The 26,323-nt window shown below is 42.6% G+C and overlaps 2 protein-coding genes across 2 annotated transcripts in view; one reads left to right on the top strand and one right to left on the bottom strand.

Moving 5' to 3' along the window:
* The window catches only part of NLE1 (notchless homolog 1), an 86,607-nt gene that overhangs the window by 60,223 nt on the left and 61 nt on the right, over positions 1 to 26,323 (bottom strand). The window lies entirely within an intron of this gene.
* On the top strand, positions 11,062 to 26,318 carry LOC309619116 (schlafen family member 5-like). Its single transcript, XM_082373989.1, is given in 5 exon segments — positions 11,062 to 13,296; positions 20,915 to 21,626; positions 21,628 to 21,933; positions 21,935 to 22,096; positions 22,101 to 26,318. Coding segments are annotated over 4 exon segments (1,035 nt in total). The 5' UTR covers positions 11,062 to 13,296; positions 20,915 to 21,269; the 3' UTR covers positions 22,311 to 26,318.

The raw sequence follows: 26,323 nt of genomic DNA, 5'->3' as shown, positions 1-26,323 counted from the left end.
TTATGGTGTCTGGTCTTATATTTAGGTCTCTAGTCCATTTTGAGTTTATTTTTGTGTATGGTGTTAGGGAGTGTTCTAATTTCATTCTTTTACATGTAGTTGTCCAGTTTTCCCAGCACCACTTACTGAAAAGACTGTCTTTTCTCCATTGTATATCCTTGCCTCCTCTGTCACAGATTAGTTGACCATAGGTGCGTGGGTTTATCTCTGGGCTTTCTATCCTGTTCCATTGATCTATAGTTGTTTTTGTGCCAGCACCATATTGTCTTGATTACTGTAGCTTTGTAGTATAGTCTGAAGTCAGGGAGTCTCATTCCTCCAGCTTCGCTTCTTTCCCTCAAGACTGCTTTGGCTATTCGGGGTCTTTTGTGTCTCCATACAAATTTTCAGATTTTTTGTTCTAGTTCTGTAAAAAATGCCATTGGTAATTTGATAGGGATTGCACTGAATCTGTAGATTGATTTGGGTAGTATAGTCATTTTCACAATATTGATTCTTCCAATCCAAGAACATGGTATATCTCTCCATCTGTTGGTGTCATCTTTAATTTCTTTCATCAGTGTCTTATACTTTTCTGCATACAGGTCTTTTGTCTCCCTAGGTAGGTTTATCCCTAGGTATTTTATTCTTTTTGTTGCAATGGTAAATGGGAGTGTTTCCTTAATATTTCTTTCAGATTTTTCATCATTAGTATATAGGAATGCAAGAGATTTCTGTGCATTAATTTTGTATCCTGCAACTTTACCAAATTCATTGATTAGCTCTAGTAGTTTTCTGGTGGCATCTTTAGGATTATCTACGTATAGTATCATGTCATCTGCAAACAGTGACAGTCTTACTTCTTTTCCGATTTGTATTCCTTTTATTTCTTTTTCTTCTCTGATTGCCATGGCTAGGACTTCCAAAACTATGTTGAACAATACTGGTGAGAGTGGATATCCTTGCGTTGTTCCTGATCTTAGAGGAAATGCTTTCAGTTTTTCACCATTGAGAATGATGTTTGCTGTGGATTTGTCGTATATGGTCTTTATTATGTTGAGGTAGGTTCCCTCTATGCCCACTTTCTGGAGGGTTTTTATCATAAATGGGTGATGAATTTTGTCAAAAGCTTTTTCTCCATCTATTGAGATGATCATATGGTTTTTATTCTTTAATTTGTTAATATGGTGTATCACATTGATTGATTTGCGTATATTGAAGAATCCTTGTATTCCTGGGATAAATCCCACTTGATCATGGTGTATGATCCTTTTAATGTGTTGTTGGAGTCTGCCTGCTAGTATTTTGTTGAGGATTTTTGCATCTATATTCATCAGTGATATTGGTCTGTAATATTCTTTTTTTGTAGTATCTTTGTCTGGTTTTGGTATCAGGGTGATGGTGGCCTCTTAGAATGAGTTTGGGAGTGTTCCTTCCTCTGCAATTTTTTGGAAGAGGTTGAGAAGGATGGGCGTTAGCTCTTCTCTAAATGTTTGATAGAATTCACCTGTGAAGCCATCTGGTCCTGGACTTCTGTTTGTTGGAAGACTTTTAATCACAGTTTCAATTTCATTACTTGTGATTGGTCTGTTCATATTTTCTATTTCTTCCTGATTCAGTCTTGGAAGGTTATACCTTTCTAAGAATTTGTCCATTTCTTCCAGGCTGTCCATTTTATTGGCACAGAGTTGCTTGTAGTAGTCTCTTAGGATGCTTTGTATTTCTGCGGTGTCTGTTGTAACTTCTCCTTTTTCATTTCTGATTTTATTGATTTGAGTCCTCTCCCTCTTTTTCTTGATGAGTCTGGCTAATGGTTTATCAATTTCGTTTATCTTCTCAAAGGACCAGCTTTTAGTTTTATTGATCTTTGCTACTGTTTTCTTTGTTTCTGTTTCATTTATTTCTGCTCTGATCTTTATGGTTTCTTTCCTTCTGCTAACTTTGGGTTTTGTTTGTTCTTCTTTCTCTAGCTCCTTTAGGTGTAAGGTTAGATTGTTTATTTGAGATTTTTTTGTTTCTTGAGGTAGGCTTGTATAGCTATAAACTTCCCTTTTAGAACCGCTTTTGCTGCATCCCAGAGGTTTTGGATCGTCGTGTTTTCATTGTCATTTGTCTCTAGGTATTTTTTGATTTCCTCTTTGAATTCCTCAGAGATCTCTTGGTTATTTAGTAACGTATTGTTTAACCTCCATGTGTTTGTGTTTTTTACGTTTGTTTCCCTGTAATTCATTTCTAATCTCATAGCATTGTGGTCAGAAAAGATGCCTGATATGATTTCGATTTTCTTAAATTTATTGAGGCTTGATCTGTGACCCAAGATGTGATGTATCCTGGAGAATGTTCCGTGCGCACTTGAGAAGAAAGTGCAATCTGTTTTTGGATGGAATGTCCTATAAATATCAATTAAAGCTATCTGGTCTATTGTGTCATTTAAAGCTTGTGTTTCCTTTTTAATTTTCTGTTTGGATGATCTGTCCATTGGTGTAAGTGAGGTGTTAGAAGTCCCCCACTATTACTGTGTTACTGTCGATTTCCTCTTTTATAGCTGTTAGCAGTTGCCTTATGTATTGAGGTGCTCCTATGTTGGGTGCATATATATTAATAATTGTTATATGTTCTTCTTGGATTGATCCCTTGATCATTATGTAGTGTCCTTCCTTGTCTCTTGTAACATTCCTTATTTTAAAGTCTATTTTATCTGATATGAGTATTGCTACTCCAGCTTTCTTCTGATTCCCATTTGCATGGAATATCTTTTTCCATCCCCTCACTTTCAGTCTGTATGTGTCCCTAGGTCTGAAGTGGGTCTCTTGTAGACAGCATATATATGGGTCTTGTTTTTGTATCCATTCAGCAAGCCTGTGTCTTTCGGTTGGAGCATTTAATCCATTCACGTTTAAGGTAATTATCAATATGTATGTTCCTATGACCATTTTCTTAATTGTTTTGGGTTTGTTTTTGTAGGTCCTTTTCTTCTCTTGTGTTTCCCACTTAGAGAAGTTCCTTTAGTATTTGTTGTAGAGCTGGTTAGGTGGTGCTGAATTCTCTTAGCTGTTGCTTGTCTGTAAAGCTTTTGATTTCTCCATCGAATCTGAATGAGATCCTTGCCAGGTAGAGTAATCTTGGTTGTAGGTTCTTCCCTTTCATCACTTTAAGTATATCATGCCACTCCCTTCTGGCTTGTAGAGTTTCTGCTGAGAAATCAGCTGTTAACCTTATGGGAGTTCCCTTGTATGTTATTTGTCATTTTTCCCTTGCTGCTTTCGATAATTTTTCTGTCTTTAATTTTTGCCAATTTGATTACTATGTGTCTCGGCGTGTTTCTCCTTGGGTTTATCCTGCATGGGACTCGCTGCGCTTCCTGGACTTGGGTGGCTATTTCCTTTCCCATGTTAGGGAAGTTTTCGACTATAATCTCTTCAAATATTTTCTCTGGTCCTTTCTCTCTCTCTTCACCTTCTGAGACCCCTATAATGCGAACGTTGTTGCGTTTAATGTTGTCCCAGAGGTCTCTTAGGCTGTCTTCATTACTTTTCATTCTTTTTTCTTTAGTCTGTTCTGCAGCAGTGAATTCCACCATTCTGTCTTCCAGGTCACTTATCCGTTCTTCTGCCTCAGTTATTCTGCTATTGATTCCTTCTAGTGTAGTTTTCATTTCAGTTATTGTATTGTTCATCTCTGTTTGTTCTTTAATTCTTCTAGGTCTTTGTTAAACATTTCTTGCATCTTCTCGACCTTTGCCTCCATTCTTTTTCCAAGGTCCTGGATCATCTTCACTATCATTATTCTGAATTCTTTTTCTGGAAGGTTGCCTATCTCCACTTCATTTAGTTGTTTTTCTGGGGTTTTATCTTGTTCCTTCATCTGGTCCATAGCCCTCTGCCTTTTCATCTTGTCTATCTTTCTGTGAATGTGGTTTTTGTTCCACAGGCTGCAGGATTGTAGTTCTTCTTGCTTCTGCTGTCTGCCCTCTGGTGGATGAGGCTATCTAAGAGGCTTGTGCAAGTTTCCTGATGGGACGGACTGGTGGTGGGTAGAGCTGGCTGTTGCTCCCGAGGTTGCCTTCTAATGGATAAGAATAGCTAACATTTATGAAGCACTTCCTATGTTCTGAGCTCTTCACTTCCTGAACTCACTGAATTCTCACCACAACCCAATAAGGTATGTTTGTATGGTATTATCTCCATTCTTGCTAAAATGCAGTTTCATTCTTCAGAGGTATAAATGGAGATCACCTTCAAAGACTATTACCCTGAAGAGATGTGACACTTGAGACCGATGGATAGTTGTATCTGTGATACAGCCAAGATGGATGAGAGGGTCAAGGATATGCCTATCAAATGTTTACTGGACTTTCGCTTTCAAATGGGATGTGAACACTCCCCCGTCACAACTTGGGTAGGTCACTTAAGCTCACTGTGACTCACTTTCCTGATCTCACTTTTCCTGTAGTTTCAGGCTACCCTCTGAGTCATAAAAAGGAAATAAGACATGACCCCACTGTATCCTCACTGAAACAGGAAATAGACTACCTCCCTTTGGTTTCTAAAGCGCCACTTAAAATATGCCCTTGAGACATCCTACCATTTGCAACAACATGGAGTAAACTTCAGGGCATTATGCTAATGAAGTAAGTCAGGCAGAGAAAGACAAATACTTCAAGATATCACTTAAATATGGAGTCTAAAAGGCTAAACTCATAAAACAGAGACTAGAACGGTGGTTACTAGGGACTGGGAGGTGGGGGAAATGACAGCATCTTATTAAGATACTATCAAAAATGACATTAATGCCATGCTTTAATGAAAAATTATGATATTCTGCAAACAAAAATCGTAGTGAGAACAGTGACATTCTTTCATAATTCTGCAAAGCTCTGCTATCTGGCTTAAGAGAAGACAACTAGATTCTCATATCTGCTTCTGCATTCAGTCTGTTGCAATATCACATATCATAAAGCCTCTGGAAAACTCCATTGTACATTTGTGAAAAAATGAGTGAAGAGGTAAATAATGTCTTGGTATTAAAATGAAATTAGTTTTGACCTAGTGGCCCCTCAGAAAGGGTCTTGGTTTCTGAGACTACATCATGAGAACTGTTCTTAAATGTCCTATTTCTCTCAAGTTATTGTGGAATCTTCATGATTCTTTGCTGAATGGGGGAACATGTGAATTAATGACTATCGTACTGTAGTCTAATCACAATTTTAGTTTCCTATGGCTGCTGTACCAAATTATCACAAATTTTGTGGCTTAAAGCAATGCAAATTTATTACCATACAGTTCTGGGGATCAGAGTACAAAATGGGTCTCACTGGGCTACAATCAAGATGTCAGCAGGGGCTTCCCTGGTGGCGCAGTAGTTAAGAATCCGCCTGCCAATGCAGGGGACACGGGTTTGATCCCTGGTCTGGGAAGATCCCGCATGCTGCAGAGCAACTAGGCCCGTGCACCACAACTGCTGAAGCCCGCACGCCTACAGCCCGTGCTCCGAAATGAGAAGCCACCTCAACGAGAAGCCCGTGCACTACAACAAAGAGTAGCCCCCACTCACTGCAACTAGAGAAAGCCCGCACGCAACAATGAAGACCCAACGCAGCGAAAAATAAATAAATTTATTTTTTAAAAATGTTAGCAGGACTGCATTCCTTTCTGGAGGCTTTAGGGGAGATTATGTTTCTGGCTCTTCCAGATTCTAGGCTGCCAGCATTCCCTGGCTCATGACCCTTTCCGTCTTCAAAGCTAGCAATGGCTGGTCAAGTCTTCCTCAGGGTGCATCACTCTGACACTCACTCTTCTGTCTCCTCCTTCTCTATTTAAAGGACCTTGTGATTACTGTGAGCCCACCTAGATAATTCAGGATAATCTTCTTATCATTTTAAGGTCAAGTAATTAGCAACCTTAATTCCCCTGTAATCTTAATTCCCTTGCCACATAACATAACCTCTTCACAGGTTCTGGGGATTGGGATGTGGACATCTTTAAGAGGCCATTATTGTGCTTACCACACTCATTCTCAGTGAGCTAAAGATCTGAGGGAGGGTGGGGTGAGAAAATTCTGAGTCATACTTTCCCTTCCCTACACCTCTAAAAGCAAATGGAGCACTGGGCTCATATCTGCTGGGCTCCTTCAGGAAAAGGGTAATCACCCACTGCGACAGGAAAAACATCAGGATACTCCTGGATCTCTATGCGGGTGCTGGGAGGGCCAGAAAACCGATATTCCCTCCAACAACCTCTCTGATGTGTGTGATTTGTATAAACATTTGTAAGGGATGCCCCATCCCTCCTCCGAGTAAATTTTGTTTTGGTGAAGTTTCACCCCACTTCGTAAAATGGCAAATACTGCTCAAAATATTGTAACCATGTGTATAGAAAATTTACTTTTAAAATTTGTTATTGAGAAAACTAAAAAAAGAAGAAAATGGAAAAATGTCTTTGCCTGAAAAGTGAATGTTATAAACAAGTTGCTTGGATTTGAAAGAAAGACTGTGGAGGCACTGATAGGGCTCTATGCTAACACTTGTGGCTCCAATAACCCTCAGTCCCCCTAGTAAGAGTTTCAACATAAAAGTCTGACCAGCCACAATGTGACTGAGCATGGGGCCCCAGCATCAATCTCCCTGTGTCTCATGGAGAACGCTGAATCGGCTATCTATAGACCAAGACATACACGCCATGGCATGCAGCCTCCAACCATACTGTGACTTCAACCTCCTATGCTGGCAGAGGTCACCGACACATGGCTGGCCTAGGCAGTGATCCTCTTTAATAAAGTGATTCTCTTTCTCTGAGAGACTGCCCAAACTAACTTATGAGGTCATATGTCCCTTTAACCCACCTCCCTTCTCATTAGCTTGCTCCTTGCTTAGCTTGTTGAAGGAAAAAATGTAAATATTGCATTAACTGCACGCGTGCATGTGTATGTGTGTGTGTGTGACCAGTAGTGGCTCTTGGCATTTCCTATTCTTGGCCAGAGCAAACACAAGAGTTTCACTTTTTTTTTTTTTAATTAAGAAAAAATTTAATGAGTGAAAAAAGGGATGGGGGAGTTGAAAATATCTTTGTAGTCTAGTGAAGAGTTTCACTTTTAATCTTGAGAAAAATACTAAGAATTAATCATGTTCTGTACTCACTTCCCTCTCATCCCAAACAGACAAACATACAAACAACTGGAAAGGCAACACTCCCTTTCTCCTGACCCTCCAGAAGCTTGAGACCAGGAGGGGGGCATGGGAGAGAGGGGCTGGGGTCAGAAATGAACATGTAGTGGGGGGCAATTATGACCCCAAAGTGGGTGGGAGCTGAGGTCTTTTGCAGGAAAAGTTGAAGAGACCTGGATAATTTGGGGACCAATGGGGATGAAAGGAATAGTAAGCAGGAAGGACCCTGTTCACACAGCAGCTCACGGCATGATCTAGAGACACTGATAATCTTTAAAACAAAATGTTTTAAAGGAGTTGGAGCAAGTTCTGCAGAATACACACAATTTACATATGATGCTATTTACATATGGTTTAAGTGTATATAAATGTAAAAAAATGTCATGCATCAATGAGTGACACATATACCTGTAATAAAAGTATACAGAACTACATGGGATACTAACTTAAAATTCAGAAAATTATACTGGTTATCAGGTGAGTAGGGGACGGGCTGGATGAGGGAAGGAAACCAGTGCGGGATACACACAAGTTCTGCTAATAATTTGTCATTTAAGCTGGGTAGTGAATACATAGGTGTTCAATGTATTATTATTTTTGTACTTTCATATACCTTAGCTATTTAACAATGCTTTTAAAAATTAAAGAGCCATCCCCTAACCCCAGTCCCCAGAGATGACCACAGGTGATGTCCAGACGTTTCCCTCCACTTTGATTTTCCAGTAACTGGCCAGCATCCCCATTGTTCCCGTGGGCGGCCCCAGCTCAGCAGAATCCCTTGCTCAGAGGGACCTTGTCCGTTCTGGGCAGGGATATGAATGAGCTTGTGCAGCGAGTTAGACCCACCAGAAACGTTTGTGGTCCTAAGATGACCTTTGTCAAGCCCCTTTCTCATTAGCTCAAAGCTTTGGATACACCCCATCCCCAAAGGGTCTGGTTGGACCTGATCCCTGACCAGATCTTGAGAAGTGAACTAGTAAAGTGAGAGTCCCTGGGCCAGACTGCAGCGGCTAAATCCCCGTCTGCCCCAGGCTCCATAGGCAGCCTCAGTTTCTTCAGCCCGGTCCACTAAGACCTCGAGTTCTTGGGGAGAAGGTGGGAGAGAGAGTGTTTGGATGGGAAGGCTCCAGCGGTCCGTGTGAGCTGGAAGTGATGAGATGGAGAAACATCTATTTAAAAGAATTTTAACTGCTGATTTTGCTTTGCAAATAAATAAATAAATAAAAGAATTTTAAGAGGTCGGAGGAAGACAGGAGCGTGCTTCGGGGAGGGACCCGACTAAATGCTCCAAGGGTCCCCAAAGGCTACTTACACCCCCGGGACCATGGCCTCCAATCAGTGCCCAGGCAGCCAGTTCCTTGCCTCCTTCGCCACGCTGGGCCGCCCCTTTGGCTCCCCGCAAGGTCACCATGGAGCAGCGGCACGCCACCAGCTGGTGCAAGTCCAGAGAGTCACAGGTGGAGTCCGAGCGAGCGCGGAGCCAGACCCTTTGCGAGCGCCCAGAACACGTTTGGTGATACAATCAGGCTGGGTGAACTGAAAACTGACGGTTCTGCACAAGACTTGGGTATGATGAGGTCTGCAGTGGACAGATGAATCAAAAGGACAGTTTCTCTTTTCTTTCACCGAAATTCCATCATGCGAGCCTGGCAGAGTTCTCCCAAGTGACGACACTCTCGGCCAGTCTCCTTTGGAGTCCTTAGCAACAGTCATCACCCTTTCACAAATTCAAGTACCTCTAAAGAAAAGAGGCAGAATCAACTTTCTCCAGTTACGGGGTGGAGATAGAACGAAGGCGAAAGCTTCATTTACCGCATCCCGCTCAGCACAGCGCAGGGCCCAGGAAGGCAATTCAAGCTGGAGTCTAGGAGCACGGAGGCCTTGCAGGGGAGACAGCTGCAGAGTGCACTGAGCCTGGGTAGTCCCAGGAAGGGCTGGAGCAGGGCCGGGGAGGGCTGGGGGATGCGGGCTTGCATTGGGATCCCCTCTACCCCCGCCCACCTGGGTGGGGTAGAGAACTGCAAATCTCAAAAAAATTAAACAAAAAACATAGAAAAGCAACAAAGAAGCCCCCCCTCCCCAAAACAAAACATCACACCCATATCCACCAAAGGTAACCAGGGCTGTTGTCCTTGCAGGAGTGGGCTTCCCGGTCCACAGAGGCGATACTGCTGGGCTGTCGCTCCGCCTCCAGTGCAGTTCTCCCTGTCACCCCCACTCCCGTGAGGGGTTACCGAGTGTAACTGATACAAGGCCCTCACCCAGAGGGAGGTTTTCCTTTGCTTTGGAATCGGGAGGAGCATGCTGCAGAGGGGACCCTTGGCAGGTAATGAGTCCCCCGTGCTTCTTTGCACAGGTCCTGAGAAGCTTGGCTTCTTTCCCTCCCCAGGTCCTCACCTGGTTCCCCGACCAGGCTGTGGCACTGCCCTGAGAGATCTGGTTTGTTGATTCTCAGTAGCAACTTCCAACAACAGGCGGGCAGTGGAGGAGCTGGGACGCTTGGAACTCCAGGAGAGCCAGGGAGAGGATAAGGATGAGGTGCACAGCATCAGGGCCTAAATCTTACCAAACCAAGCCTAGTAAAATTTCCCCATGGTTCAGAAGCACGAAGAAGTTTAGAGGAAGCAACTAAGCCAGACACCAAGGCTCCTGAAGATGAAGGCAGTGAGATTGTGGGCCTGGGGCAAATAAGTCAGTGTCCAGTTAATTACAAAAGGTTGTGTTCTGCAAACTGCCTGTAAGCCCCTGGCTTGGAACGTCAGTCCTCAAACCGTTAACAGCATGGGGCACGGTGGGCGGGCTCCCAGGGTAGACCTCAAAGCCCTGTATCCCCCATCAAGTGGCTAACTAGAGCTCTGGTGTGCTGTGTCTGCAGAGGCTAGGCTGTGGTGATTCCGTTCCCCTTCTGCACGTGACTGTCATAAGGAAATTCTTGAGGACTAGTGTAGTAGGGAGGGAATGCCTGACAGTGGGACTTCTGCGTTGGCTCCTCCCAGTTCCCAGACCCATGGTGGATCTCCAAAGGGCAGAGCCTCTAGGAGGAGATGGCGGCTGTGGCTAACGTTTGCCTGGCCGTCCTCTATTGGAAGGTGGTGAGGCTATGCCTACCTTGATGGGGAAACAGAAACTGATTCCATTTCAGTCTGTCAGGGGTGGGGATGAGAGTTCTTTTGGCCAGAGAAGCAGGGAAGATAAGCCACTAAGCCTGACAGCTTCCTGTGACAGAAATGTTCATTTAAATGTCACAAGACTCTTCAAGTCTTTTGCTTAAATAAGAAAATGAGCAATCACAAATTTTAGGACCTTCTTGCAAGTGGACAAAGAGTAAAATAAGACGATCCACTTGTGCCCTGATTATGAAACTTCACAGGTGTTTATGCCTATCAGAAAACAAATCAATTTCAGTATTGTCATGACAACAGAACATTAAGTAAACAATGGTTCATAGTTACAGTATCTTTCAAGGCTAATACACAGGTTCACCGGCCAAAGTAACAGTCTCTAAAGACCAAGTGTCTTGGAGGATTCCTTTGCTAGAAAAAAAATCTACAAGGACAATATTTTTAAAAATGTTTTAATTATTTTATTTTTGGCTGTGTTAGGTCTTTGTTGCTATGCATGGGCTTTCTCTAGTTGCAGCGAGCGGGGGCTACTTTTCGTTGCAGTGCGTGGGCTTCTCATTGTGGTGTCTTCCCTTGTTGTGGAGCATGGGCCCTAGGCACAAGGGCTTCAGTAGTTGTGGCATGTGGGCTCAGTAGTTGTGGCTCGCAGGCTCTAGAGCGCAGGCTCCGTAGTTGTTGCACACGGGGTAAGTTGCTCCTCAGGATGTGGGATCTTCCCAGACCAGGGCTCAAACCCGCGTCCCCTGCACTGGCAGGCAGATTCTCAACCACCGTGCCACCAGGGAAGCCCCTACAAGGGCAATTTTATGAAATGCAATACTTTCTGTTTTAATGCACATATAAGGGAGGAGAGAGCATTTTCTCTTATTTTGTTGAGGTAATTTTCAGCAGTAGTTAGGAAGGCCTGCTGTTTTCCACACCAAGCACTAGATTTCCACTGAGAAAGGACTTGGCAGGCCTGAGAAGTGTAAATTTACAATATGCAAAACAAAGGACAGGGTGGGGTGGTGATTATTATCAAATGAATATGGGGGCAAAGGTCTCCACCTGGAGTATGTAGAATTTCAGACTCTATACCACTAATCTTATCATAGATTTAGTTTCTATGGAAAAAAACTTAGCTATAGCAGGCACTTAAATATCCCACTGATTTTTGAGCTAATTATAGTAAGTCCCCTATATACTAACCTTCAAGTTTTGAACTTTCAAAGATGCGAATGTGCATTCACATGTCCAATCACGTTAGTTCACGTGTCTGTCGTACACTGTCACATGCTGCATCTTCTACAAGTGGTTGTGCTTTTGTGTACTTTACTGTATAGTACTGTATAGAACACAGTAGTACAGTATCTTTATTTCAAGCCCAGGATGCCCAGAAGTAAGTGTAAAAGCAGTGGTGATGTAGCTGGTACTACTGTACTTTTCAAGGTAGAGTACTTTAAGATTAAAAATGTTTTATTTTTTGTGTTTGTTTTTTATGTATCGTTTGTGTGAAAAGTATTTAAATCTATTACAGTACAGTACTATATAGCCAATTGTGTTAGTTGGGTACCTCGGCTAACTTTGTTGGACATACGAACAAACTGGACTTACGAACGTGCTCTCAGAATGGAACTTGTTCATGTGTAGGGGACTTACTGTATAATAAAATATTTTTACTTATTTTTTCACATTCACGTATGTAGTTTTTAATAGTGTTATTGGGGTATTTTTGACAAATAATAAACTGCACATATTTAAAGTGTACAATTTAATAAACTTTGACATGTGAAACCATCACTGCAATCAAGGTAGTGAACATATATACCATTCCCCAAAATGCCTTTTTGCAATCTCTCCCTCCCACTTCTCCATACCCTGCCACCATCCCTAAGAAACAATTGATTGGCTTCCTGTCACTATAGAATAGTTTGCATTTTCTAAACTTTTATACAAATGGAATCAAATATGCACTCTTTTTCACTCTGGCTTCTTTCACTCAGAATAATTATTCTGAGGTTTATTCATGTTGTGGGTACCAATCGTTCTTTCCTTTTTTATTGCTGTACTGTATTTCATTGTATGGATAACTAATATTTGTTTCTGTTGATGGGCATTTGGGCTGTTTCTAGTTTATGATTTTACAAATGAAAGTGTTATGAACATTCATGTACAAGTCTTTGTATGGATATGTTTTCATTTCTCTTGGGTAAATACTTAGGAGGGGAATGACTGGGTCATACAGTAAATGTATAAAAATACCAAACTCTTTCCAAAAATGGTTGTACTTTATGTTCCTACCAGGAGTGTATGAGAGTTCCCTTTCCTCCATATCCTTGCAGACACCTGGTATGGTTAATAATTTTCGCCATTCAAATAGGTGTGTAGTTTTTTTTTTTTTTTAAAGATTTTTTTGACGTAGACCATCTTTTTTAAAGTTTTTATTGAATTTGTTACAACATCGTTTCTGCTCTATGTTTTGGTTTTGTTTTTTTTTTGGCCACGAGGCATGCAGGATCTCAGCCCCCTGACCAGGGATCGAACCTGCACCCCCCCGCACTGGAAGGCGAAGTCCCAACCACTGGACCACCAGGGAAGTCCCAGGTGTGTAGTTTTAATTGGTATTTCCCTAATGACTAATGGTGCTATCTCACTGTAGTTTTTTTTTTAATGATATTTTACTTATTTATTTATTTATTTATTTATTTATTTATTGGCCACACTGCACAGTTTGTGGGATCTTAGTTCTCCAACCAGGGATCGAACCCATGCCCCCTGCAGTGGAAGCTTGAAGCCCTAACCACTGGGCAGCCAGGGAATTCCCTCTTTTACCCATTTTTAAATTGGGTTTTTTGTTTTCTTATTATTGCCTTTCAAGAGTTCTATATAGGAGGATTAGCCAAGATGGCGGAGTAGAAGGACGTGCTCTCACTCCCTCTTGCGAGAGCACCAGAATCACAACTGGTTGCTGGACAATCATCAACAGGAAGACACTGGACTTCACCAAGGAGGATAGCCCACATCCAAGGACAGAGGAGAAGTCACAGTGAGACGGTAGGAGGGGGCGCAATCAGAGTAAAATCAAATCCCATAACTGCTGGGTGGGTGACTCACAGACTGGCGAATACTTATACCACAGAAGTCCACCCACTGGAGTGAAGGTTCTGAGCCCCACGTCAGGCTTCCCAACCTGGGGGTCCGGCAACGGGACGAGGAATTCCTAGAGAATCAGACTTTGAAGCCTAGTGGGAATTGATTGCAGGACTTCGACAGGACTGGAGGAAACAGAGACCCCACTCTTGGAGGGCACACACAAAGTAGTGTGCGCATCGGGACCCAGGGGAAGGAGCAGTGACCCTGGGGGAGACTGAACCAGACCTACCTGCTGGTGTTGGGGGGTCTCCTGCAGAGGCAGGGGGTGGCTCTGTTTCACCATGGGGACAAGGACACTGGCAGAAGAGGTTCTGGGAAGTTCTCCTTGGCGTGAGCCCTCCCAGAGTCTGCCATTAACCCCACCAAAGAGCCCAGGTAGGCTCCAGTGTTGGGTTGCCTCAGGCAAAACAATCAACAGGGAGAGAAACCAGCCCCGCCCATCAACAGTCAAGTGGATTAAAGGTTTACGGAGCTCTGACCGCCACAGCAACAGTCAGCTCTACCCACCACCAGAGCCTCCCATCAAGCCTCTTAGATAGCCTCAACCACCAGAGGGCAGACAGCAGAAGCAAGAAAAACTACAATCCTGCAGCCTGTGGACCAAAACCCACAGTTACAGAAAGACAGACAAGATGAAAAGGCAGAGGGCTATATACCAGACGAAGGAACAAGAAAAAACCCCAGAAAAACAACTAAATGAAGTGGAGATAGGCAACCTTCCAGAAAAACAATTCAGAATAATGATAGTGAAGATGATCCAGGACCTCGGAATAAGAATGGAGGCAAAGATTGAGAAGATGCAAGAAATGATTAACAAAGACCTAGAAGAATTAAAGAACAAACAAACAGAGATGAACAATACAATAACTGAAATGAAAACTACACTAGAAGGAATCAATAGCAGAATAACTGAGGCAGAAGAACGGATAAGTGACCTGGAAGACAGAATGGTGGAATTCACTGCTGTGGAACAGACTAAAGAAAAAAGAATGAAAAGAAATGAAGACAGCCTAAGAGACCTCTGGGACAACATTAAATGCAACAACATTCGCATTATAGGGGTCCCAGAAGGTGAAGAGAGAGAGAGAGGACCAGAGAAAATATTTGAAGAGATTATAGTTGAAAACTTCCCTAACATGGGAAGGAAATAGCCACCCAAGTCCAAGAAGCGCAGAGAGTCCCATACAGGATAAACCCAAGGAGAAACACGCCAAGACACATAGTAATCAAAGTGGCAAAAATTAAAGACAGAAAAATTATTGAAAGCAGCAAGGGAAAAACGACAAATAACATACAAGGGAACTCCCATAAGGTTAACAGCTGATTTCTCAGCAGAAACTCTACAAGCCAGAAGGGAGTGGCATGATATACTTAAAGTGATGAAAGGGAAGAACCTACAACCAAGATTACTCTACCTGGCAAGGATCTCATTCAGATTCGATGGAGAAATCAAAAGCTTTACAGACAAGCAAAAGCTAAGAGAATTCAGCACCACCAAACCAGCTCTACAACAAATGCTAAAGGAACTTCTCTAAGTGGGAAACACAAGAGAAGAAAAGGACCTACAAAAACAAACCCAAAACAATTGAGAAAATGGTCACAGGAACATACATATCGATAATTACCTTAAACGTGAATGGATTAAATGCTCCAACCAAAAGACACAGGCTTGCTGAATGGATACAAAAACAAGACCCATATATATGCTGTCTACAAGAGACCCACTTCAGACCTAGGAACACATACAGACTGAAAGTGAGGGGATGGAAAAAGATATTCCATGCAAATGGAAATCAAAAGAAAGCTGGAGTAGCTATACTCATATCAGATAAAATAGACTTTAAAATAAAGAATGTTACAAGAGACAAGGAAGGACACTACATAATGATCAAGGGATCAATCCAAGAAGAACATATAACAATTATAAATATATATGCACCCAACATAGGAGCACCTCAATACATAAGGCAACTGCTAACAGCTATAAAAGAGGAAAGTGACAGTAACACAATAATAGTGGGGGACTTTAAAACCTCACTTACAGCAATGGACAGATCGTCCAAAATGAAAATAAATAAGGAAACACAAGCTTTAAATGACACAATAGACCAGATAGCTTTAATTGATATTTATAGGACATTCCATCCAAAAACAGATTGCACTTTCTTCTCAAGTGCGCACGGAACATTCTCCAGGATACATCACATCTTGGGTCACAGATCAAGCCTCAATAAATTTAAGAAAATGGAAATCATATCAGGCATCTTTTCTGACCACAATGCTATGAGATTAGAAATGAATTACAGGGAAACAAATGTAAAAAACACAAATACATGGAGGTTAAACAATACGTTACTAAATAACCAAGAGATCTCTGAGGAATTCAAAGAGGAAATCAAAAAATACCTAGAGACAAATGACAATGAAAACACGACGATCCAAAACCTCTGGGATGCAGCAAAAGCGGTTCTAAAAGGGAAGTTTATAGCTATACAAGCCTACCTCAAGAAACAAAAAAGTCTCAAATAAACAATCTAACCTTACACCTAAAGGAGCTAGAGAAAGAAGAACAAACAAAACCCAAAGTTAGCAGAAGGAAAGAAACCATAAAGATCAGAGCAGAAATAAATGAAACAGAAACAAAGAAAACAGTAGCAAAGATCAATAAAACTAAAAGCTGGTCCTTTGAGAAGATAAACGAAATTGATAAACCATTAGCCAGACTCATCAAGAAAAAGAGGGAGAGGACTCAAATCAATAAAATCAGAAATGAAAAAGGAGAAGTTACAACAGACACCGCAGAAATACAAAGCATCCTAAGAGACTACTACAAGCAACTCTGTGCCAATAAAATGGACAGCCTGGAAGAAATGGACAAATTCTTAGAAAGGTATAACCTTCCAAGACTGAACCAGGAAGAAGCAGAAAATATGAACAATCACAAGTAATGAAATTGAAACTGTGATTAAAAATCTTCCAACAACAAAAGTCCAGGACCAGACGGCTTCACAGGTGAATTCTATCAAACATTTAGAGAAGAGCTAACACCTATCCTTCTCAAACTCTTCCAAAAAATTGCAGAGGAAGGAACACTCCCAAACTCATTCTATGAGGCCACCATCACCCTGGTATCAAAACCAGACAAAGACACTACAAAAAAAGAAAATTACAGACCAATATCACTGATGAATATAGATGCAAAAATCCTCAACAAAATACTAGCAAACAGAATCCAACAACACATTAAAAGGATCATACACCACAATCAAGTGGGATTTATCCCAGGGATGCAAGGATTCTTCAATATACGCAAATCAATCAATGTGATACACCATATTAACAAATTGAAGGAGAAAAACCATATGATCATCTCAGTAGATGCAGAAAAAGCTTTTGACAAAATTCAACACCCATTTCTGATAAAAACTCTCCAGAAAGTGGGCATAGAGGGAACTACCTCAACATAATAAAGGCCATATACACAAACCCACAGCAAACATCATTCTCAATGGTGAAAAACTGTAAGCATTTCTTCTAAGACCAAGAACAAGACAAGGATGTCCACTCTCACCACTATTATTCAACATAATTCTGGAAGTCCTAGCCACGGCAATCAGAGAAGAAAAAGAAATAAAAGGAATACAAATTGGGAAAGAAGAAATAAAACTGTCACTGTTTGCAGATGACATGATACTATATATAGAGAATCCTAAAACTGCCACCAGAAAACTGCTAGAGCTAATTAATGAATATGGTAAAGTTGCAGGATACAAAATTAATGCACAGCAATCTCTTGCATTCCTATACACTAATGATGAAAAATCTGAAAGAGAAATTATGGAAACACTCCCATTTACCATTGCAACAAAAAGAATAAAATACCTAGGAATAAACCTACCTAGGGAGACAAAAGACATGTATGCAGAAAACTATAAGACACTGATGAAAGAAATTAAAGATGATACCAACAGATGGAGAGATATACCATGTTCTTGGATTGTAAGAATCAACATTGTGAAAATGACTATACTACCCAAAGCAATCTACAGATTCAATGCAATCCCTATCAAATTACCAATGGCATTTTTTACGGAGCTAGAACAAATCATCTTAAAATTTGTATGGAGACACAAAAGACCCCAAATAGCCAAAGCAGTCTTGAGGGAAAAAAACGGAGTTGGAGGAATCAGACTCCCTGACTTCAGACTATACTACAAAGCTACAGTAATCAAGACAATATGGTACTGGCACAAAAACAGAAACATAGATCAATGGAACAAGATAGAAAGCCCAGAGATAAACCCACGCACCTATGGTCAACTAATCTATGACAAAGGAGGCAAAGATATACAATGGAGAAAAGACAGTCTCTTCAATAAGTGGTGCTGGGAAAACTGGACAGCTACATGTAAAAGAATGAAATTAGAATACTGCCTAACACCATACACAAAAATAAACTCAAAATGGATTAGAGACCTAAATGTAAGTCTGGACACTATAAAACTCTTAGAGGAAAACATAGGAAGAACACTCTTTGACATAAATCACAGCAAGATCTTTTTTGATCCACCTCCTCGAGTAATGGAAATAAAAACAAAAATAAACAAATGGGACCTAATGAAACTTCAAAGCTTTTGCACAGCAAAGGAAACCATAAACAAGACCAAAAGACAACCCTCAGAATGGGAGAAAATATGTGCAAATGAATCAACGGACAAAGGATTAATCTCCAAAATATATAAACAGCTCATTCAGCTCAATATTAAAGAAACAAACAACCCAATCCAAAAATGGGCAGAAGACCTAAATAGACATTTCTCCAAAGAAGACATACAGATGGCCACGAAGCACATGAAAAGATGCTCAACATCACTAATTATTAGAGAAATGCAAATCAACACTACAAAGGTATCACCTCACACCAGTTAGACTGGGCATCATCAGAAAATCTACAAACAACAAATGCTGGCGAGGGTGTGGAGAAAAGGGAACCCTCTTGCACTGTTGGTGGGAATGTAAATTGATACAGCCACTATGGAGAACAGTATGGAGGTTCCTTAAAAAACTAAAAATAGAATTAACATATGACCCAGCAATCCCACTACTGCGCATATACCCAGAGAAAACCGTAATTCAAAAAGACACATGCACCCAAATGTTCACTGCAGCACTATTTACAATAGCCAGGTCATGGAAGCAACCTAAATGCCCATCAACAGACAAATGGATAAAGAAGTTGTGGTACATATATACAATGGAATATTACTCAGCCATAAAAAGGAACGGAATTGAGTCATTTGTTGAGAAGTGGATGGATCTAGAGACTGTCATACAGAGTGAAGTAAGTCAGAAAGAGAAAAACAAATATCATCTATTAACACATGTATGTGGAACCTAGAAAAATGGTACAGATGAGCTGGTTTGCAGGGCAGAAGTTGAGACACCGATGTAGAGAACAGACATATGGACACCAAGGGGGGGAAACTGCGGTGGTGTGGGGATGGTGGTGTGCTGAATTGGGCGACTGGGATTGACATGTATACACTGATGTGTATAAAATTGATGACTAATAAGAAAAAAACCAAAAGAGTTCTATATATAATCTAGATACAAGTTCTTACTCATATAATCATTTACAAATAGTTTCTTCTGGTCAAGGGCTCATATTTTCATTCTCTTAAGAGTGTCTTTCACTGTTAAAGAAACGTTCTTAAAGTCCAATATATCAATTTTTTTCTTTTATGTATTGTGCATTTAGTGTCAGCTTTAAGAAATGTTTGCTGAACTCAAGGTAAACATTTTCTCCTATGTTTTCCTCTAGAAGTTTTGAAGTTGAGAGACTGAATATACAAATGGACACTGGCCAGACCATATATAAAAACAGAACTCTGACTCACAACCTTGAGTTGTGACACAACTTGACACAACTCTGACTTCCCGACCAGCTTGGGAAGCCTAACCACAATGCCTGCAGCAGCTGGCCAAAAGTGGTCAGGACTTGCTCAATACCTGCTGGCGTCCTTAACTTTTGCCCCCACTCCAACTCAGGACCAACCGAAGAAAGCCAAATAGGCTCTCCAAACCAGTGACATGAGATGCCCCACTTCCAGTAAGCCCGCTTCCAGCTTCCCTAGATCAACAACCTCAAATCAGAGCATCCCTGAGCCTTCTCTCTCTCTCTTCACTATAAAGCTTCCGCATTCCTCTGTCTGCGCTTGAGTTTCTGCCATCATAAGTGATGGTGGCCGATTCCCTTGATATAGTGAGCTCTGAGAAAATAGCCTCTGATTGTTCTCATTTGGGCAGTCTTCATTAATTTCCACATGATTTTAGGTTTTACATTTAGGTCTATGACACATTTTAAGTATATTTTTGTAAGTGGGGTAAATATGAGGTAAGGTTCATTTCTTTTGTATGCAGATATCCAATGGTTCCAGTCCTATTTGCTGGGACAACTGGACTGCATTTAGGAAATGCTGAAAGCCACCTCAACCTGACAGTCTGGTTGTTCCAAACAAATAGTCAATAATTTGTTTGTTAGTTCCAAACAAATTTTCATATATATATATATATATATATATATATAGGTATGTGTATATATATATAAAATGTATACATTTCTATTACATAAAAATATAATATATTAAAGTATATGATATATATTTCTTCTTCACAAGATGGGAACTGCACGGACCAGAGGAAGCTAAAGAATCTGTTCCATTGCTATAAGGATAAATTATCAGCTCAATCAGATTTGCTGTTTCCAAAAATTGGGCTATAAAATAATCTGAGGCCTTCCCTGGTGGCACAGTGGTTAAGAATCCACCTGCCAATGCAGGGGACATGGGTTCGAGCCCTGGTCTGGGAAGATCCCACATGCCGCGGAGCAACTAAGCCCATGCGCCGCAACTACTGAGCCTGCGCTCTAGAGCCCACGAGCCACAACTACTGAGCCTGAGAGCCACAACTACTGAAGCCCGCGTGCCTGGAGCCCGTGCTCTGCAACAAGAGAAGCCACTGCAATGAGAAGCCTGCGCACCGCAACAAAGAGTAGCCCCCACTCGCTGCAACTAGAGAAAGCCCGCGCACAGCAACAAAGACCCAACAAAGCCAAAAATAAATAAAATAAATAAATTTATATTAAAAAATAATAACAATAATCTGAGACTGCCCAGGTCTCAGTGAGAGAAAAAAGACAAAGCACCAAGAAAAACAATACACATCAGCACACCCTAGAGACACCCCGAAAGGTTTTCAATTGCCAAGGAGAACCTGGCAGAAACTGTTACCAAAATCACAGCATAAAAATCACCTCTTGACCGTTTCTCTGGTGGCAGTGGGCTTCCACCAGACTTAGCTCTTCAACCTGCCCTGCATACTTAATCTCTGCATGAATCTGGCCTCAAGCGCTGTGGGAATAAATGAAGTGAACAATTTCAGAAGAGTGGCCTCAAACTGTCCATTTTCCCACCTTCCCTATCCTTGTCCTATTCTAATGGTGTATCTTCCTGTTTTTTAGGAGAACATTTCAGGGTAAGAACAGGACAAGTGCTGAGAAGATGAGTCTCAAGATTGATTTGGAGGGACTTCCCTGGGGGCTCAGTGGTTAGGAATCCGCCTGCCAATGCAAGGGACATGGGTTCAAGCCCTGGTCCGGGAAGATCCCACATGCCACGGAGCAACTAAGCCCGTGCGCCACAACTACTGAGCCTGCGCTCTAGAGCCTGTGAGCCACAACTACTGAAGACCGCGCGCCTAGAGCCCTTGCTCCGCAACAGGAGAAGCCACCTCAATGAGAAGCCCATATACTGCAACAAAGAGTAGCCCCCGCTCGCGGCAACTGGAGAAAGCCTGCATGCAGCAACAAAGACTCAATGCGGCCAAAAATAAAAATACATAAATTTATTTTTTTAAAAATTGATTTGGAAATGAACTTTGCTGAGTATGTTTTAAATGCAGGAAAAGTCACCCCTGGGAATGAGCAAAGGAGTGGAATGAACCCTAAACTGCAGAAGAAACAGAATGAAAGCATCGTGCATGCAGTATGTGCTCTGCTGAATTCCGGAGGGGGAATGGTCAAGGCTGAGACTGAGAACAAAGGCTATAATTATGACAGTCATGGAGTAGGATTGTATCTGCCTTCAACTTTCAAAGGCTATTTAGATGAGATGCAGCAGGGAGATCTCTTTTTGATTTTTGTGAAATCATGGATGCCAGAGGCCTCTGGTATATGATTTGCTTACCTTGTGCTCCTCTTTGTGCCACAGACATAGAACATGCACTAATGTCATGAATTCTCAGGAAGCACTGGCATTCCCCAAAGGCAGGATTCAGACTCTTACAAATATTAATGATTCCAATTCATTAAGTCCACAGAAATTTCAGGTTCGTGTACAAAATGAAGGTAACATAAAGGCTTCAGCTGCTGCTTTATTTGATAGCACTCACCACCTTCAGTACCAGGAAAAGCTCAACTTTACTAAGTCCACGCGCGTCGAATTTAAGATGTTCTCAACAGAGATGACACAATGCTTTACCCAGGTGTGTTTCTGCATTTGCAAACACTGAGGGAGGGTATGTATTTTTTGGCCTGCATGATGAGACCCATCAAGTCACTGGATGTGAAAAAGAGAAAACAGATCTTGCCACCTTGAGGGCTTCTATTGATCACTATATTAGGAAGTTACCAGCCCATCATTTCTGTACAGAGGCGTGAGATAAAATATGCCACCAAATTCGTTGCAGTACACAAGCAGGGGGCCCTCCATGGATATGTCTGTGCAGTCAGCGTGGAACGATTCTGCTGTGCAGTGTTTGCCAAAGTGCATAATTCCTGGCGGGTGAAGGACAATCGTGTGAGACAGCTAGCCACAAGGAATGGGAATAGAATCAGCAATGATTTTAATGTTTGCTGAGGTGGGAGGAGGTGGGGAAGGAGGAAAGGGAGATATTATTTTAGAATCTGGGGAAAGAGAGGTACCCGCAGAGTTGCAGATGCCTGACATTAATTCCTATAGATACAGTTGGTGGGTCATTGCCCCTCTTTCCCTCTGCCCATCTTGAATATCCTGCATTCAACAAATAGATGCTCTGGCCTAGTAGACCCACTAGAGGTTGGTGCAGAAGGCTGTTTGACCTAGCAATTTCTGTTTTCTCATCCTTTCTTGTGTTCATATTCAAGTCTCTTCTTTCCCTTTCTAATTATGAACTCACATTTACTTATGCAGGAAATTCCTTTTTCACATATACCTATGTGTCCGCTTTAATTTACTGTCACTTTTCCTTGCCTCTGCATTCTTGCATGGTTCCCTCATCAAATATTCTCCCTTTCTCATAGCCTCACTTCCATTTTTGAACAAAAACACAATCAAACCTCTCTTTTCTCACTTTTCCTTTCAAAGGCCAACATGTGATGCTAACCATGACTGATAGGCCGAAGAGTAGTGTTGGTGATATGCATGCACCTTGGAAAAGGAAAGCCTGAGATAAAATCAGATAAAAGAAAATCAATCGTAACTTCAAGAAAAGTCCAGAAAAACAAAGTCCATTTCAGGATTTTCTCAGAAATCTATATTCATTGACCTTCACGTCTTCTGGTCATATTTTTTAAAAAATATAAGCACTATATATATAGTGCTTATATTTATTTTATATATATATATATCCATATATATATATTTAGAGATATGCCCATGAGTGCTCATAGATTCACTATCTGCAATGGCCCCAAACAGGAAAACAACCAAATTATCTATTGACACAACAATGGATAAATGTATTATAGTATATTTGCATAATGGAATATTATTCAGCAGTGAAAATGAAATAAGGATAGAGTAGGATAATTAAATAGTTTAGAAATCCCACTAGAGGATTAAAGACAAAGAGGGAATTTTAAGGGAGTTTGGGAGACTGCTGTAAGCTAATGAGCACTCAAGAAAAGAATCCAGTAACTTAGCAACAATCTACACTACCTTGAAGGAAGACCAGGTGCATCCAAGCACCAGGCACACTCAAGCTACAAGTTCTTACAGTCAAAACACAAGACAATAGACATGGGTTTGAATCTTGTTACATTAAGTCAGGGAGTTAATGATCCTTGAAGAGTAGCATTTCTGCATGTAGCCAAGACAGGAATAGGTGAAAGGAGAAACTAGGTGAATGGGGACATTATACTGAAACCTGAGATGAATTACCACATTTTAGTATATGTTACCACACTTTTGCTAATATACATACGATTTGAATAGCGCCATGACAGTCCCGGTTAGATCATATAGGGTTCAAGGAGGAGCTAATGATGTAAGCCTGTAACAGGGGCGCGGCAGGCATGAAGTTGTTAGTGTGTGACCTTAGCATGGTGGTTAGAGGTCCCACACCACTAACAGTCAGTCACAGAGGTCCTGGAGGCAGAGAGTATGGTGAGAGGCGGATCATGGCCTTCTCCCCAGGGCCCTCCAGGCCCTCCAGCCTCAGGACTGGCAGGTGAGCTGGGGGTCCTGGGGACAGGCTGAGGGTTGTGTCCTGCAGAGCTCCAGAGCCCTCTCCATGGCCGCCCACTGGTCGGGCCTGGGCACTATTGGGAAGACCCAGACCAGGTGCTGGACGAACGCTCCCATGCAGGGTAACTGGCCCGCCCAGGGACCCCCTCTTAGCCAGGGCCTGGGCCTCAGAGGGTGAAAGCTGAGCCTTAGGACCTTGCCCTTTCTTGTCAGAACAGAGAATAACATTTGTTTTGGTGGAGGTTTACAGGAACATTGTGACCTGACCGTGACCTGACCTCAAGAACAAGGGATCTGGGGCTTCCCTGGTGGCGCAGTGGTTAAGAATCCACCTGCCAATGCAGGGGACACGGGGTTCGAGCCCTGGTCCGGGAAGATTCCACGTGCCGCGGAACAACTAAGCCCGTGTGCCACAACTACTGAGCCTGCGCTCTAGAGCCCATGTGCCGCAACTACTGAAGCCCGTGAGCCACAACTACTGAGCCCACGTGCTACAACTACTGAAGCCCATGCACCTAGAGCCCGTGCTCCGCAACAAGAGAAGCCATCGCGATGAGAAGCCCGTGCACCAAAACGATGAGTAGGCCCCCCTCGCCACAACTAGAGAAAGCTCTCGTGCAGCAACGAAGACCCAACGCAGCCAAAAATAAGATAAATAAAAACAAATTTAAAAAGAACAAAGGATCTGACACCAAGAAGTTTGCAACAACTAACCACACCCCTCTCTCACTTTTCCTATAAAAGGGCTTTGCTGAAAGCTTTCGGGGAGTTCAGGGTTTTTAAGGCATGAACCACCCGTCTCCTTGCATGGCCCTGCAATAAACCTTTCTCTGCTCCAAACTCTGACATTTTGGGATTGTTTGGCCTCACTGTGCGTCGGGCACATATGAAGAAGGTGGTCTTCTCCCCTCCCCACTCTTTCTTTGATTACAAAACTGCAGCCGCCTTCGTTCTCAGGGCTGCGCTCCCTTGCCTGCCCGCTTGTATCTCCCACAAGTGTCCTATGATAATAAACTCAGCCTATCACTCTGCCTCACGCTGAATTCTTTCTGCAATGAGACAAAAGAACCTGAGCCTCAGTTTAAGTCCTGACACCAGGTGAGCGGTTTTAATTAAAAGACAGTGGGTCTGAATCCTCTCCTAAATCAGGGATCCTGGGTTCAAGTTCCAGTCCCATCCGAGAAGGACTGTGGCTGCAGAAAGAGCCTGCTCAGGACACTCAGAACTCTTCCAGACACAAATCTGAACCAGTAAATAAAATATACAATGTTAGAAACTAAATGGTTTGATAATAGGAGTGATTTTAAGGCAGTTTATAATACACTCCTTGGATCTTTTGTGAGAAAAAACAGAGAAGATTCTTAATTTATTTCAAAGAAAATAGTCAATGTCGAAATTTAAGGAGAGATTACAGGATTTTTAAACTGCGGTTGTGGTTTTAAATACATATTATACAATATATTTGACTAAGTCTTGTCTCGTAAAAATCTTGTTTTAAGGAATAAATTAGCAGCTCCCCAAATTCAGATAATATAAAGATTTTTAAAATCTTAATTAAACTTAAAAATTCACTCTCAGAGTTTTCAACGATCCTCTCCAAAACGTACTTACGTGTTCCTGCTGCCTACCGAACTTCTGCTTCAGAGAATACAAAGGGAGACCACCACGGGACCCTCCTCCAACTTGTGGGCTCTCGGGCTCCTCAACAGGGCAGAAGGAGCAAGGCCCAGGTGGCGGCCCCACGGAGGCCAGACCCAGGGGTGGGTCTCAAGGCCGCCACCCGAGCCCCGGCTTTCTGAAAGGGGACAGGGGTCTGGACACTGACGACCGGCGGGCGCAGGGGGCCCACAAGTGTCTGCTCGGCAGCGCTGCACAGCGGTCACGGGGTCCTGGTATTTCAACCCGCAAGTCGACTTCGAGCTTTGCTTTGGAACGACCCTCCAGGACAACTGAACAAGAACTTAAAGGAAAAGCTGGCCGCACCCCCATGCCGCGTTTTTAAAGCTGTTCATCTTGCGCTAACTTGAGCCCGGAATCCCTGGGAGGCCCCGTCCTTCCAACAATAACTCCGGACGGTGCCGCAAGCGGTTTACAACCCAAGTCCACAAATTCAACCCGCAAGTCTAGGCGTTTGCTCACCGGCACCGGCACCGGCACCCGCACCAGCACGGGGATGCACTCGGAAGACGAGACACCGCGCGGGCTCCGAACGCCGTCCGCACCTCAGCCACCCGGAGCCGGAGACCGGGAGTCCCGGCGGAGACCCGACCGGCCGCCCGCAAGGAGGCCAGAAGCGCCACGGCCCCGGCCGAACGCCGCCCTTTCCCCACCCCGCTGAACCCAGCCTCCCGAGGGTCCTCCTGCAGGCGCCCCGTCCCCGCAGGCGCCCCCCACCTCCCCAGGGCCCCCATTTTCCCCCCAGCTCA

Source organism: Balaenoptera borealis, assembly GCF_965194805.1.
Source record: "Balaenoptera borealis genome assembly, chromosome: 20".
Lineage (NCBI taxonomy): Eukaryota > Metazoa > Chordata > Mammalia > Artiodactyla > Balaenopteridae > Balaenoptera > Balaenoptera borealis.
Note: the sequence above shows the minus strand (reverse complement) of the source record. Positions and strands in the feature narration are given on the sequence as shown.